Source organism: Mustela nigripes, chromosome 18, assembly GCF_022355385.1.
Source record: "Mustela nigripes isolate SB6536 chromosome 18, MUSNIG.SB6536, whole genome shotgun sequence".
Lineage (NCBI taxonomy): Eukaryota > Metazoa > Chordata > Mammalia > Carnivora > Mustelidae > Mustela > Mustela nigripes.
In genome coordinates, this window is record NC_081574.1 from 18,808,999 (window position 1) to 18,823,027 (window position 14,029).

General features: G+C 43.8%; 1 protein-coding gene across 4 annotated transcripts in view; it reads right to left on the reverse strand.

Moving 5' to 3' along the window:
• Nucleotides 1-14,029, reverse strand: part of DLC1 (DLC1 Rho GTPase activating protein) — a 413,181-nt gene that overhangs the window by 41,935 nt on the left and 357,217 nt on the right. The window contains exon 1 of one of the 4 annotated variants that reach the window (XM_059384367.1): nucleotides 3,612-4,056. The exons of 2 other annotated variants lie outside the window; for them this stretch is intronic. In XM_059384367.1, the coding sequence (XP_059240350.1) occupies nucleotides 3,612-3,648 (37 nt within the window). In that variant the 5' untranslated portion in view covers nucleotides 3,649-4,056. Of the gene's footprint in view, nucleotides 1-3,434; nucleotides 3,592-3,611; nucleotides 4,057-14,029 lie in introns of those variants that run through there. One more of the 4 variants, XM_059384368.1, reaches the window with a different exon arrangement.

Sequence of the window (14,029 nt, forward strand, 5' to 3'; positions counted from 1 at the left end):
GACTCCAGAGTATCTTAGGGGTGAGTCCTGTTAAAATGAGCTCTCAGTGAAGCTCAGAGAAATGACCACGTTTAGAAATTAAATTCTTTGCTGGATCCCAACTCCGAATTCTAGTCAATGAACTATGCAAACAGAAAATGAAGATTGCCTTTCTTCCCCAGGTCTGCCTTATAATTTTTTGAACAGCCTTGGCATGACGTGAACCTTGATGCCCATTACACCATGGGGCCAGGTTTGACTCGTGTTCTAAAGCTCTAAGAATTCGGGCTTCAGTGATCTGGCAATATCCAGAGAGGAAGGGGAAACATCTGAAGTTATTTTTACTTTTGCAAGTCTTCTGGCTGCACAGGGAAAATGCTAGGGTGGGTCAAGTATTGTCTGGAGCCCTTCAGGGCCCTTTTTTTTTTTTTTTGCATGGCCTCATTTCCGTCTTCCTGTTGCTAGGAAGGAGAATTAAGCATGAGAAACTCGTGTTTACAATACTGGACCATCCTGTCCAGCACAAGGCTCTCTTCAAAAATGTACAATTCACTTCACCCACTGGACTTTGGATGCCCCATTCTTCTGGACCAAATCACCTTGTCCTGAATATTTTCAAATGGCATTTTACCTGCCTCAGTTATAAAAATACCACTCTCATTTATCATGGCATCATGGCTTAAAATCCCCAGGGAGGACACCAAAGCAAACTCAAGTACTTATTTTTGCACTTCAAACCACCTCTTTGAATCCCACCAAGCCTCTGACTGGAAGGCATCTTAATGGGGCCTCCTGTATCCCCTCTACCACGCTAGCTCTACAAGTAAGAGTTTAAGTATTACATACATTTTTTACCCTTTTCCAGTAATAATTTATTCAGTCATAATATGCTTCTCTATTAACCTGGTATATTTTTCAGAAGCAACCAAATAACCCTTTTTAATGTAAAAATACCCTAACATTTTGCTTAGTCTTTGCTCTTTGAACTATAGCACTGAACAGTAACAAAATAGTAATAACAACAACAACAATAAGCCTTTAGGTTAAAGGGCAACAGGCCTTTCATCTTCCCTCCAGACTATGGAAAATCCTCTGGTTGGCCCAGCGTATGAAAACTTGGAACACTGCCTTCTATTAGCCATAATCAATTGCTTAACTATTCAAACCCTTTCACTCTTAAGGAGTAAGCCATGTTTCTCATTAAGACTGAAAATTGCTAAGTTAAAGTCACAGGTAAGTCAACGAAACCATACTTCTCCGCTCTAGGAAAAGATTTAAGTTGGAAGCTACTCATTTTGATCCCGTGGAGTCTGAGCTGGGAAACAAAGTCAGTCCCTGTTCTTGAGCTTCTGACCAGTTTGGGTGTAAGGTGTCACTCAGATTAAACTAACATTTTTTTTTTTTTTTTTTGGTCAAAAGCAAACTTCTAAAGCAGCTGGGAGAGAAAGTCCGCTATGCTTCATTTTAAACTCTGAACAGTAGTGCTAATGAAAAAAATATGCAGCCAGGCCTGGGCCACGCTGTAAATCTGGTATGCCACAATAAAAGTTAATACATGCAATTGCCAACATTTTCTCAGAAAATGTCTTGAAATAACTTATGAATGCACATCTGCTAACTATTTGACACTCATTCCCCAGGACTTTAGTTCTTCTATTAGGGGGGCTGTTCACTTCCAGGGCACCCCTCTGGCCATCTGCTACAGTCTGCAAGCCAAGATGGCACTGGGTGCCTCCACTAATTCCACACTTATGGTCTGCAAATTATCTCTACGGAGGACCAGCCTGCAGTCCAGATGGATGCTGAATTAGTCAACCTCTTGGAGCCGCTGATAGATTTACATTCAGAGTTCTGTTGGGCTATTATTTTCCCTCATCCCTTCAGCAAACAGAGTTTGGAGAAGAAAAATGTAATTTGAGACTCAGTATTCTACTCTGTTCCCAGCTGTGATTTTTTTTTTTTTTTTCCTATCCAAATGCAGCATATATGGCACCCTGGTGAATCTTTCTCTAAGGGGTGGCTGTGCCCAGGCTGTAGGGCCCCCACATCACCACTAAGGGCTGAAAAAGCTTCAGAATCCCGGGAATGAACCCGTTTGCTAACTCTGTTGGGTGTAAAAAGGCTCACTCAAAACTAGCGAGCGGCAAGGCTTTCTTCTCCGTGGTGCGGATAACTACATGCAGGAGATTCCTGCTACAGTAATTAGAATAAACCAGGGTACTGGTGGACCATCAGTACCACACACGTGCTAAGCGCTTCTATCAGCTCTCTTGATCCTCTCAAGCTCCGCGCGTGGTAAATACACTTACTACCCCCGCCTTGCAGATGAAGGAGGTGCAGAGAGGTCTCAACACTTCCCAGATGCGCCCAGCTAGAAGCAGGCTGCGGACCCGGGTTCCCACAACGCCAGCCTCACCCCGGTCCGCTCTAACTCCCCTCGCCACAGGGGCTGTGCGCTGGAAAAACGAACGGATTCAGTAATAACCATAATCTGCAAATTACACGTGGCAGGGCCAGTGTGCCGCTGCCCGGGGAGAAACTCCTTCCGAATGATCAAAGTCTCAGCCCGTGACGTCGGAGAAGGGGGGTCAGGGGGCCAGGGGGCTAGGGGCAGGGTGGGGCAGGGTTCTCAAAGACCGTGACTTCGCCACGAAAAAGGTCGGGAGGCGTGCTTCCTTCCTTCCTTTCGCCGGCCCAGGAACTCGCCCCGCGCGGGGCCTCCCCCAGAGCCAAGGGCGTGGGCATCTCCACTCGGCATTTTAGGAAACCCATGCAACGCCCAGCACGTGAAGGCACACCGCAGCCCTCCCAGCAGGCGCCCCTCACTTGCAAGCCAGGGGGCTTGCTAAATAGCTTCAACGCTCTCCCGGGGCCGGCAGCCACCAGAGACTTTCCTAAGTCGGAATTACTTTCCAGCGTTTAAAATATTTGAACTAACAGTTTGAAATTAAAACATCTTCCCGAATTTCCTTTCAAGCAGTTTTAAAACACGATTTCCAAGTGCCACTGCGGCCTAAACATCCCTAAGAATCAACTCTCAGGGAGTCCGCGCTGATTTTGGACTTGCATAGTGAAGGGCTGCAAGCACCGAGCCCTGAACGTCCCCGGAGGGAAGATAGTGGAAAGGCGGTCGCGCCGCGCCCCTAGGAACCTGAGGCCAATGCCAGGGACTTAGAATAAGAATAGCAGGGTCGCCGGAGCAGCCTGGCTGGCGGCCCGCCCGCCCCGAACCCGCGCCCGGCGTGCACCCCTTGCCCCGGGCGGCGTCCCCAGCCCGAGAGGGAAGTTGACGTAGGCTTCACTCCATTAGCTGCGGTCGCCCCCCGCCAGCAGCCCTTCCCAAGCCCACCCGACGCGCCCGCCCGCGACCCCCAAGCAGTGAGCAGCCAGGGGTCATTACCCGACATTAAAACCTCCCTCCCCAAACTATGACCCCTATTTTTCCCACACTCCACCTCCTCCACTCCGAGAAACTTGGGTGACTCGGTCCCGAGCCTCCTCGGAAAGCCGTTTAAAAGCACAGAACGACAGGCACCGACTTGACAAGGCGGGGTGACATTTCCTCCGCGGCGAGTCCCCTCCGCAGCTGGCTCCCGCGGCTGGCCCGACGGCGAGGCACAAGTCTAGCTTACGTGTTAGGATCATGATGTCCAGCTTCTCCCTGCACATCAACTGCGGCTGGGGGTGGCGGGAGTGCGGTGAAGAAGTTGAGGCAGTCCGAGGCAACTCAGCTCCCGCGGCTGGACCGACAGAGGCACCCGAGACGCGCGCGCTGGCGATCCTCAGCGCATCCTTGTTCGCCGCTCCGTGCCCCTTGCCACGGCCCCAGAAAGAACGCAAGCTTTTCCAGAGGTCGAAAAGAGAGAGAGCTCAGGGAGAGGGGCGAGAAGCACCGGAGCAGTCGCCCCTGCTGCGGAGAAGTTCAGCCATGGCCGTGTTAGGAGCTAAGCGTCCTCGCTCGGGCTGCTGGAGCGCTCTACCTCCCGCGCTCGCCTCCGGCCGCGCCCACCCGCAGGGCCCACCCTCGAGGGGAGGGACGAGGCCCGGCAGCGCGGACTCCTTCGCGCTGCCTAGGTGGTGGGCGACAGCCTCTCGCCGTCCTCCCGGCCGGGACCCCGCCCCAGACCCCGCCCCAGACCCCGCCCCTGTTGCCCCGCCCCTTACCTCCTCCCCGCCGCTGGGTTAACCAGCCGCAGCCTCAGGCGGTACTCTGGCCCCGCCCCCCGCCCCCGTTCCCGCGCCTGTTCTGCTCCAAGCTGGAATATTTTCCTCTGGCCTCCACGTTTGCAGGGGGAAGTACCCCGAACTGTCCAACTGTTGGCCTCTGGGGTGAAGGCAAACCCTCGGTGCGTTTACTTGCCGGGGAAATCTGAGCTGGACTCTGGGACACCGCGCACTTTCCCTGTAGCATTGCATATTTAAGAAAAAAATAATCTCAATGATTCTGCCTTACATCCTGGTGGGAACCGCTTAAATTTTCGGAACGGAGGGGAAGCGAGAGGTAGGGATGAAGCAGTGTTTCCCCACCTGTAAAATGGAGAGAAGATACTTGTCCCTTGGACGTTGGTCATTCATTGCTAAAGCCCGGAGGGATAGAGAACGAATTGAGAGGGACTTTAGAGAGGGACTGAATTTTTTTAGCACGTGTTGACCATATTGTGTGCCCATTCAGTATTTTACAAACTATGGACCTTGGGCCACAACCCCAAGCAGCTCCTGCAACTTCTGGCCCCGCCTCTCTCAGAGAACTATAATCTGTGATGGTGATAATCTGTGTTTTAACAAACCCCTGGGTGATTTGGAGAGGCACTGTAATTTGGAGGTCCCTGATAATAATAGGAAGCTTCATTTTTAAAGATCACAAATGAATACGACCTATATAAGATTTTTAAAAATTCAGACCAGGTTTTCATGAAAATTTGCTTTGGGGCTATGGAAACTACTAAATCCATTCATTCAAAAAATATATCAACAGCATTCATTATGTGCCAAACACTGTTTTAGACTTGAGCTATAGCAGTGAGCAAAAAAACCAAACATCCCTTCCCTCTTAAAATATACTTCCTAGTGGAGAAGACGTACAATAAAGAAGGTTAAATACCTGAAATATTCATATTCAGTGTTTTAGGTGGAGCTACATAAAGCGGGGGAGGGGAAAGGAGTTGGGGGAGAGTTTCTTTAAACAGGGTTAAATGCAAATGGAAGATTAGTCTGTCTTAAATAGAGCTTAAAATAGAGCCTAAAAAATTCATAGGCATTCCTTAGTTTACATACAGAAGAGTCTCTTTCACCCCAGTTTTTTAAAAAACAATAAAAATGCTAACTCCACTGGCTCGCTAATGTGTGGAATCAGAATTCTGGCTCTGGAGAATGGCCTTTTGGGTTTGGGGCTCCACTCAGTAAATATTTCCAGGGCTTTTACCTACTTATAACTGCTGGGGACACCACGGTACGCAAGGGTACCCCCACCTCTGTCTGTGCAATTTACAGTCTGGTGGGGAAGTGACAAGTGTGAAAAAGAGGTGCTTGTGAGTGTGCAGGAAATGGAGCCCAAGATAGAAAGAAGAGTGAGCTGCCCTCTGAAGTTTGCATGCTGGGGGAATTGTCAAAATGCCCACAGTTGCTGGCAAGGTGCAGTGTGATCCTAGGGCAAGTTGGAAAAGTAGGGGCAAAACCTTTTCAACTCCCTGCGCGTTTGTGTTAAGGATTATTTTATCCTTTACAGTTATAAACAGCAAGAAGACATATTATTGGACAAAGGAATCCCACAGCCAGATCTGTGTTTTGAAAAGACTACAGGCTGTAGTGTGTACTATAAACTTAGAAAATAGGAATAGACCTCCTAAACATACTAATATCCCTGATTTATTAAAAATCCAAACCTTAAAAATATGGATAGCATCTCCTCCAAAGCATATCAACTCTCAGAGTAAGTTCTTAATGTTTATTATCAGCTAAATGTAGCTGCACTCAATTTAATTAGGTTTCTCAGAGTTTGTGCAATCCCTACACACCCACTCCCCACTGAATATTTCAGAATAAAACATGCTACTCTTTGTGTCTCTTCTTGTCCAAACTCCATTCCTTTTTCCTTGATTATTGATGTCTTCTCTCATTTCATCATATTTCTCTGGAGGTTTCTGCTATGTGGATTGCTCCTCATCTAATAATACCAATAACTCCAAAAACATTTTCCTTGGTGAGGTATTGGTTTGCATTTGGCCTTCACTGAATCTCATCACCTTCTTCCATTATTTGGTTTATTGACATAGCCTGTGTCCTGAACCAAATCCCAATTTTCATAGTTTTAATTATTTTGGGGGGAGGGAAATGGAGGAGGAGAGAATCTTCAGCTCCCAGTGTGGAGATCTACTCAGAGCTAGATCCCAAGACCCCCAAATTATGACCTGAACTGAAATCAAGAGTCAGATGCTTAACAAGCTGAGCCACCCAACCCCTCCTACGCCATTGTTTTAATTCTTAGCCCCTTTAGAAATGGACATGCTACATTTTGAAAGCTGCTGCACTTGTTGAATAGGGAATAGTGGTTGAAAGAGGACCTTTGTAGCAGGCAAATTACTAGCAGTGGGATGAATACATACATTTTGCCTCTGAAACTTCAATTTCTTCATCTTGAAAAAAGGAGGTTGAACTAGTGCTTATCTCAGGTTTTTAATGAGGATTGAATAAGATAATGTACATAATAAGCACTTGATAATGTTCATGATTATTATTACATATTACTAAGTGGGCATATCAAACAAAAACACACGATTTCTATTTAAATAATCATCCAGGAGAAGATTAAAACAAAACAAAATGAGCCCCAGACTTTACCCTTTCTGAATCTGAGGAGCCTTTACAAACTCCGGGAAGGAAGGAGTGGAAAACTCATTCAGAGTCATTAAGAGATGAAAGAGGGTCCCCAGAACAGCAGAGATTCCTTCTTCATTCAGCTTTTAACTCATCACCCAATGTTTCCTTTCTTCTGTCGTGGGCAGATGACATTAGACTAGGCTTGTTAGCTGATTTGCATTAAGTGACCCTGGGTACTGACACTCTGGACTCTAAGAGGCAGGGATGAAGTGGTCCATTTCTCCACCAAAAGTCTACAGTCCTTCAAAACCCTTTCAACACATGATGATTAAAAAAAAAACACCACAAGTTACCTCAAGTTTTGTTGCTACAATCTGACCCAAGGACAAGGACCTGTGTTGTTTACTTTCTGTCATGCTCCTCTCAGTATGGGTGTCAGGCTCATTGACGCTGCTCACAGGGATTTCCTACCCTGTCTGTTTGGATGTTTTCACATTTAACTCTGTATTACCAGGGCAAAGAAAAATCACACAGGCAATTCCCAAACTGCATGACAGAAAGCTAAAGGACTAAGAGGTCACTTCTCTGGTTCCTACTCTGTATTAATGATTGATACTAGAGATCATCGATACTGCCCAAGGACATCCTCCAGCATTCTTTCCACTATAATGTATTTTTTATTTTTTATTTTTTTTATTTTTATTTTTTTAAAGATTTTATTTATTTATCAGAGAGAGGGGGGGGGAGAGAGTAAGCACAGGCAGACAGAATGGCAGGCAGAGGCAGAGGGAGAAGTAGGCTCCCTGCTGAGCAAGGAGCCCCATGTGGGACTCTATCCCAGGACGCTGGGATCATGACCTGAGCCGAAGGCAGCTGCTTAACCAACTGAGCCACCCAGGCGTCCTATAATGTATTTTTTAAAAAGGAGTAAAACTCAAGTGTCTATAGGCACTTGTGCAGATAATACTTATGAAGAAGGCAAGCCACAGTTGGATGGTGAGAACTGGGGAACCCAGAACCTCCCCAAGGGGGCAGGGCCAATCAGGCTCGCTTGATTGTTGGCATGTGTTAACACAGTAGCCCCATGGTTCTGCGTTTAAAGATTGTTCAAGGGCCTCCTAGCTTTCTATAATTTTATTTCAAACCTCTCAATTTTTAAAAGTTGGCAACCAATTAAAAAAAAATCTAAACCCATTCCAAGTAATTTCAACTTTGGGCTTCATTTAGCTCAAGGCAACTAGTTTAAACCTCTGCTCTAGTGATACAAGCCAAGCAATGTCTTTGGAAATTTCTCTCCCACAGGAACTAAAAGCCTCCTGAGCTTGGAAAATGTTGTAATATAATTTGTGTTCAATGGAGCATTGGGAAATCAGTGTGGAAAAAAAAATTATTTGTAATGTTCAAAGGAAGTAAGACAAATAATAGAAAGTTTTGAAAATAATTTTTAAATGGTTAAGAGACATAATTAAATTTGAAATTTAATAGTTGGCCTTAAAATATTCACTTACGTTTAAGTTCCCATGACCCACATCTGGGTTCTTCCCCACTCTCCACCCCAGTATTTAGCCATTGCAGAAATACTTAAAACCCAAATGCTGGAGGTGTCAAATGGGGAAAGAAGGGGAAAAGAGAGGACTGGGCAGTGAAACAGATTCACCCCCTTTTAATTTTACCTAGAGCAGCTCCCTTGTCTAGTCAGACCTTTTTTGACTACTTCTTTTCGACAATGTAAACTAAACGTTTTAAACAAATATGGGGAAAGTGACTTAGTCTACCACTGATAATTTTAGTTAAGAAGGGGAGACCTTTGTTCCTGCATGAATGTAATATAAATCTACTTTTGGGATAATCACTTAAGCCTGAAATATGAACCAGCCTGACACAGTACTTTAATCATTCAACAATTAGACCATGGAAAAGGCAGTGTGCTGGTGAAATGACAATGAGCATGAATAAATACATCTTTGGGATGGAAAGTACAGCATGGTGACTATAGTTCATACCACTACATTATATATTTGACAGCTGCTCAGAGAGCAGATCTTAAAAGGTCTCATCACGAGATGTGGGCACCTATATGGCTCAGTCGGTTAAGTGTCCGACTCTTGATTTCAGATCAGTCATGACTTCAGTGAGATCTAGCCCTTGCCAGGCTCAATGCTGGGCCTGGAGCCTGCTCAAGATTCTCCCTCTGGCTCCCCTTCCCCCAACCCCACACACTCTCTTTCTCAAAAAAAAAATTATTTTTTTCCAGAGCACTTGGTTGGTGTCTGCCTTCAGCTCTGGTCATGATCCCAGGGTCCTGGGATGGTGCCTGCTTCTCCCTCTCCCTCTGCCTGCAGCTCTCGCTGCTTGTGTTCTCTCTGTCAAATAAATAAATAAAATCTTAAAAAAAAGGTTTTCATCACAAAAAAACTATTTTGTGATTATGTGTGATGCCAATGTTAACTAGAATTATTGTGATTGTTTATATGTATATGTATATATATATATATAAACATTTCAACGCTGAAACTAATACAGTATTATATATGTCAATTATTTTTTAATAAAAAAATAGTTCAGTAAGTAACCCAAAATAAATAAATAAATAAAAGAACATGAAGAGAGGACTTGGAGGAGAAAACTCTTAGATGGAAAACAGGTACAGATACAGTTCGGTAATAGTTCAGTGGAGGATTTGAATATACTGAATTCTCAATACTATTTGATAAATCAATGGACATTCTTTCCTGGGATAATTACAATATTTGCAGCAGAATCCTCTTTTAAAGACAATTCCATTTAGGGGTGCCTGGGTGGCTCAGTGGGTTAAAGCCTCTGCTTTCAGCTCAGGTCATGATCCCACAGTCCTGGGATCCAGCCCAGCATCAGGGTCTCTCCTCAGCGGGGAGCCTACTTCCTCCTCTTTCTCTGTCTGCCTCTCTGCCTACTTGTGATCTCTATCTGTCAAATAAATAAATAAAATCTTTAAAAAAAAAATAAAGACAATTCCATTTAGCAACTCAGGTACTCAATTAGCCCAGTGCCTCACAGCTCAGCATGCAGGGAAGGGGGGTGCCCACAAGTAATGGCACCAAGTCAGAGCTCTTGCCACCCCCAGTTTCCCCTGGATCTTCACCAATGACTGCTCTGGTTCTTTTATGTGGGCTCTGACGACACAAAAATCAAGCCAATGAAAAGTAAAAATTGATTCCATAAAAGAAACTGGCTACTTTCCCATTGACTTAGCCAATTTTAATGGCATGCTTTGATTCTTTGTCTATTCTGACATTGTTCTCCATTTAATAATTGCTTTTTGAGCTTGTAGCATATAATTCATTTAAAGCTAAGGAGGGACAACATTATTTTGTAAGTACAACTGATATTTATCCTTTGCTTTCTCATTATTTAAATGATATGATTATAAAATATCCATTGCTAGAAAGTTTAGAAAATATGGGAAAGCATAAAGAAAAAAAAATAATAAAACCTCCTCATAATCACACAACCAGAGACAACGGCAGACAAATATGTTCCATTTTTATGTCTATCCTCCCAGTCAGGTTTTTAAGTTCAGATACTTTGATGGGATCACAGTATATATTGTTTTGTAATATTTTATTTCATTTAATATAAATGGAGAATATGACATTTTATAGTTGTTTCGTACTCTATTTATAGTTGCTTCATATTTGAGCTTATGGATTTCCATGAATTAATTAACCAATGTTGAGTTTCTCCCACATTTTATATGATGAACATTCTTGAATAATAAATTTCAGAGCAAGACTGATAATTTCTTTAAGCAAATTCACTTAAGCACTTTGCACTAGAAGCCAAAGCGTATTGGGACATTTGACATACATTTCTGAACCACTGTGCGGAAACTCTGTGCTTATTTGACATTTAACCAGTGTCTAAATGTACCCATTTCTCTTCACTTGAGTATTGTCAGCAATATAATTTCCATTCCTCCTGCTAATTTAATGAGCAAAAAAATATTATCTCATTATTATTATTATTATTATTTTTTAAAAGATTTTTATTTATTTACCAGAGAGAGAGAGGGGGAGAGAGCGAGCACAGGCAGACAGAATGGCAGGCAGAGGCAGAGGGAGAAGCAGGCTCCCTGCTGAGCAAGGAGCCCGATGTGGGACTCTATCCCAGGACGCTGGGATCATGACCTGAGCCGAAGGCAGCTGCTTAACCAACTGAGCCACCCAGGCGTCCCTATCTTATTATTTTTAAGTCTATATTTGTTTGAATACTAAACTGGCTGAGTTTGTTTTATTGTAGTAAAATACACATCATACAAAATTTATCATTTTAGCCATTATTAAATGTACAGTTTTGTGGCGTTATGTCCATTAACATTGTTGCGCAATTATCATCACCATTCATCTCCAGAACTTTTTCGTCTTCCCCAACTGGAACTCTGTATCTCTTTAATAATAATTCCCCATTCGGCTCCCCCAAGCCCCAGCTCTCTGAGACCAGGGTTCTACCTGCTGTCTCTAGGAACCTGACTACAACAAATACCTTATGTAAGTATTTTTATTTCTGGTCCTTTTGTTACACTGGTTGAAAATTTCATATTTATTAACTAGCTGTTTTTTTCAAAATTGCCTATTTAGTCCTTTAGCTATTTTTTCCCTCAATGAAACATTTTGCCTTTTGTTGCTGATTTTAAAATATTGTTTATACATCAGGAATATTAACCATTTATAATTTATTATAAAATATTTTTACTAGCTATCTGTCTTTTAAGCTTGTTTATTTCTGGTATGACAAAATTAACAGGGGGCGCCTGGGTGGTTCAGTGGGTTAAGCCACTGCCTTCAGCTCAGGTCATGATCTCAGGGTCCTGGGATCAGCCCCACATGGGGCTCTCTGCTCAGCAGGGAGCCTGCTTCCCCCTCTCCCTCTGCCTGCCTCTCTGCCCACTTGTGATCTGTCTGTCAAATAAACAAAATCTTTAAAAAAAAAATTAACAAGACTCAAACAAAATTCAAAGGTCTTACTTATTTGTTCCCTTTAATCATTAACTAGGAGTTTACTTAAGTAGTTTTCTCTATACAATTTGAAGCCAGAAATGCTGACACAAAATCAATTTGCAAAACAAGGTCATTTAACATGTGGGATTTTTTTGCTTTATTTTTAATGATAGGTTTCATTATTTACTCAGAGTCTTGCTATCTTATTTGATTTTGTATCTTCCCTAAAATCAAATAGAGATGCCCTGAATTGAGGGAAGCCCCCATAAAAGCCTCTGCAAAAAAGCTAGCAGGGTCAGAGTACCAGATGGAGACCCGGGGCGGGGGGCACTAAATTTTTTTTTTTTTTGAGGATATCATGTCATATATAATTAATACAAATCATAGTAGCACTGAAAATGGCTCTACTGAGTGGATCTCATTCAGTTTAGGCAGCTAAAGGGAGGGAGGATGTGCTAGTCCTTTCCCTGGAGCTAAATGGTCATTTGGGAAAAAGTGGGCTCTGGAGCACATAGGTATTTTCTTAGAGGGAAAAACAAACAAACAAACAAAACCCCAAAACCCAACAACAACTGAATTTCTAGCACTCGATAAAAGTGCCAAAAGGAAAAAGTGTGCTCAGGCAGTAGCTACAAGGCCACACCAAATAAGGAAAGCTGGATCCTGCAAGCTTCTGGAAGAAAGGAATCTTTCCATATGAAGTTTCTTCCCAGCACCGAGCACATGGTAAGGTGCTCCATTAGTATGTGCTGACTGAGCGAACATTCAAGGTTATTTCCTGATCATTGTGTTCAGGAGTCCCCTAGGAAAGGATGAAACCCAGAATTTCCTTTTTGGGAAGTCTCAGATGTGGTTTCCTCACTTGGAGAAGACAGATGCTGTGGGAAGAAGGCTGAAGAGGGAGCAGGGCACACACTCACCCAGAGCCCTGACCCCTTGTAGGAGCAATGACCTGGGGACTGCCACATAACACCAACCTGCTGAGTTCCAAGTTAGAAGGGATGTGGAGTGCCCCTGGGCTAAGTCCAGTCACCTGCTGGCCTCTCTGGTTCCCTCTCTGGAACCTTGCCTCATGTCCTATCCCTACAGCGCACCCAGCACCACACACCTGAGAAACAAGTTCTGTTTCACATGGGCCCAGGCTCCTTGGCCCACCCAGAGGCATCCCGCTGCTGACTCGGAAACCAGTGAGTACTTACAAGTTCAGCTGAGCCCCCCACAGAGACACCCTCCAGTGAGGCCAGGACATTGGTACCTCGTGGCCAGGCTCCTCACATCAGCCATTGCTCCTTCTCTTTGATGAAGAGGGCGCTGAATTTTTGAGAAGCTTTTTGACTTTCACATTCTCCCTAGGTGCGGTGCGTGTGTGTGTGTGTGTGGGGGGGGGGGTGTGTGCATACATACCTATCAGTAAATAAATCTTGGGACATCTGAGTTTTTCTAGAACTAAGTACAATACCGCTATGGTCATTTTAGCCTTTCATCTTGTGGGCAAAAATTGATTTTTAGTATTGTTCTCTACCATCTTGTTCAAAAGAGCCGTTTATTGGAAAGATATTCCATGTTTATTGGAAAGATATTCCATGCTCATGGATTAGAAGAATTAGTATTATTAAAATGTCCACATTACCCAAAGCACTCTACAGATTTAGTGCAATCCCTATCAAAATACCAACAGCACTTTTCACAAAACTGAAACACATAATACTAAAATTTGTAGGGAGCTACAAAAGACCCCAAATAGCCAAAGCAATCTTGAGAAAGAAGAACAAAACTGGAGGCATCACAATCCCAGACTTCAAGATATGCTACAAAGTTGTAGTAATCAAAAGAGAATGGCACTGGAACAAAGATAGACACATAGACCAGTAGGAATAGAAGGAGAGTTCAGAAATATACCCATGCTTATATGGTCAGTCAATCGATGACAAAGGAGGCAAGAGTATACAATGAGGAAAAGACAGTCTTTTCAATAAATGGTGGTGGGAAAACTGGACAATTACATGCAAGAGACCAAAGTGGACCACCTTCTGACACATACACAAAAATAGCCTCAAAATAGACTATAGACCTGGGGTGCTTGGGTGGCTCAGTGGGTTAAAGCCTCTGCCTCCAGCTCAGGTCATGATTCTAGGGTCCTGGGATTGAGCCTCGCATCAGGCTCTCTGCTCAGCAGGGAGCCTGCTTCCATTCCTCTCTCTCTGCCTGCCTCTCTCCCTACTTGTGATCTCTGTCAAATAAATAAATAAAATCTTAAA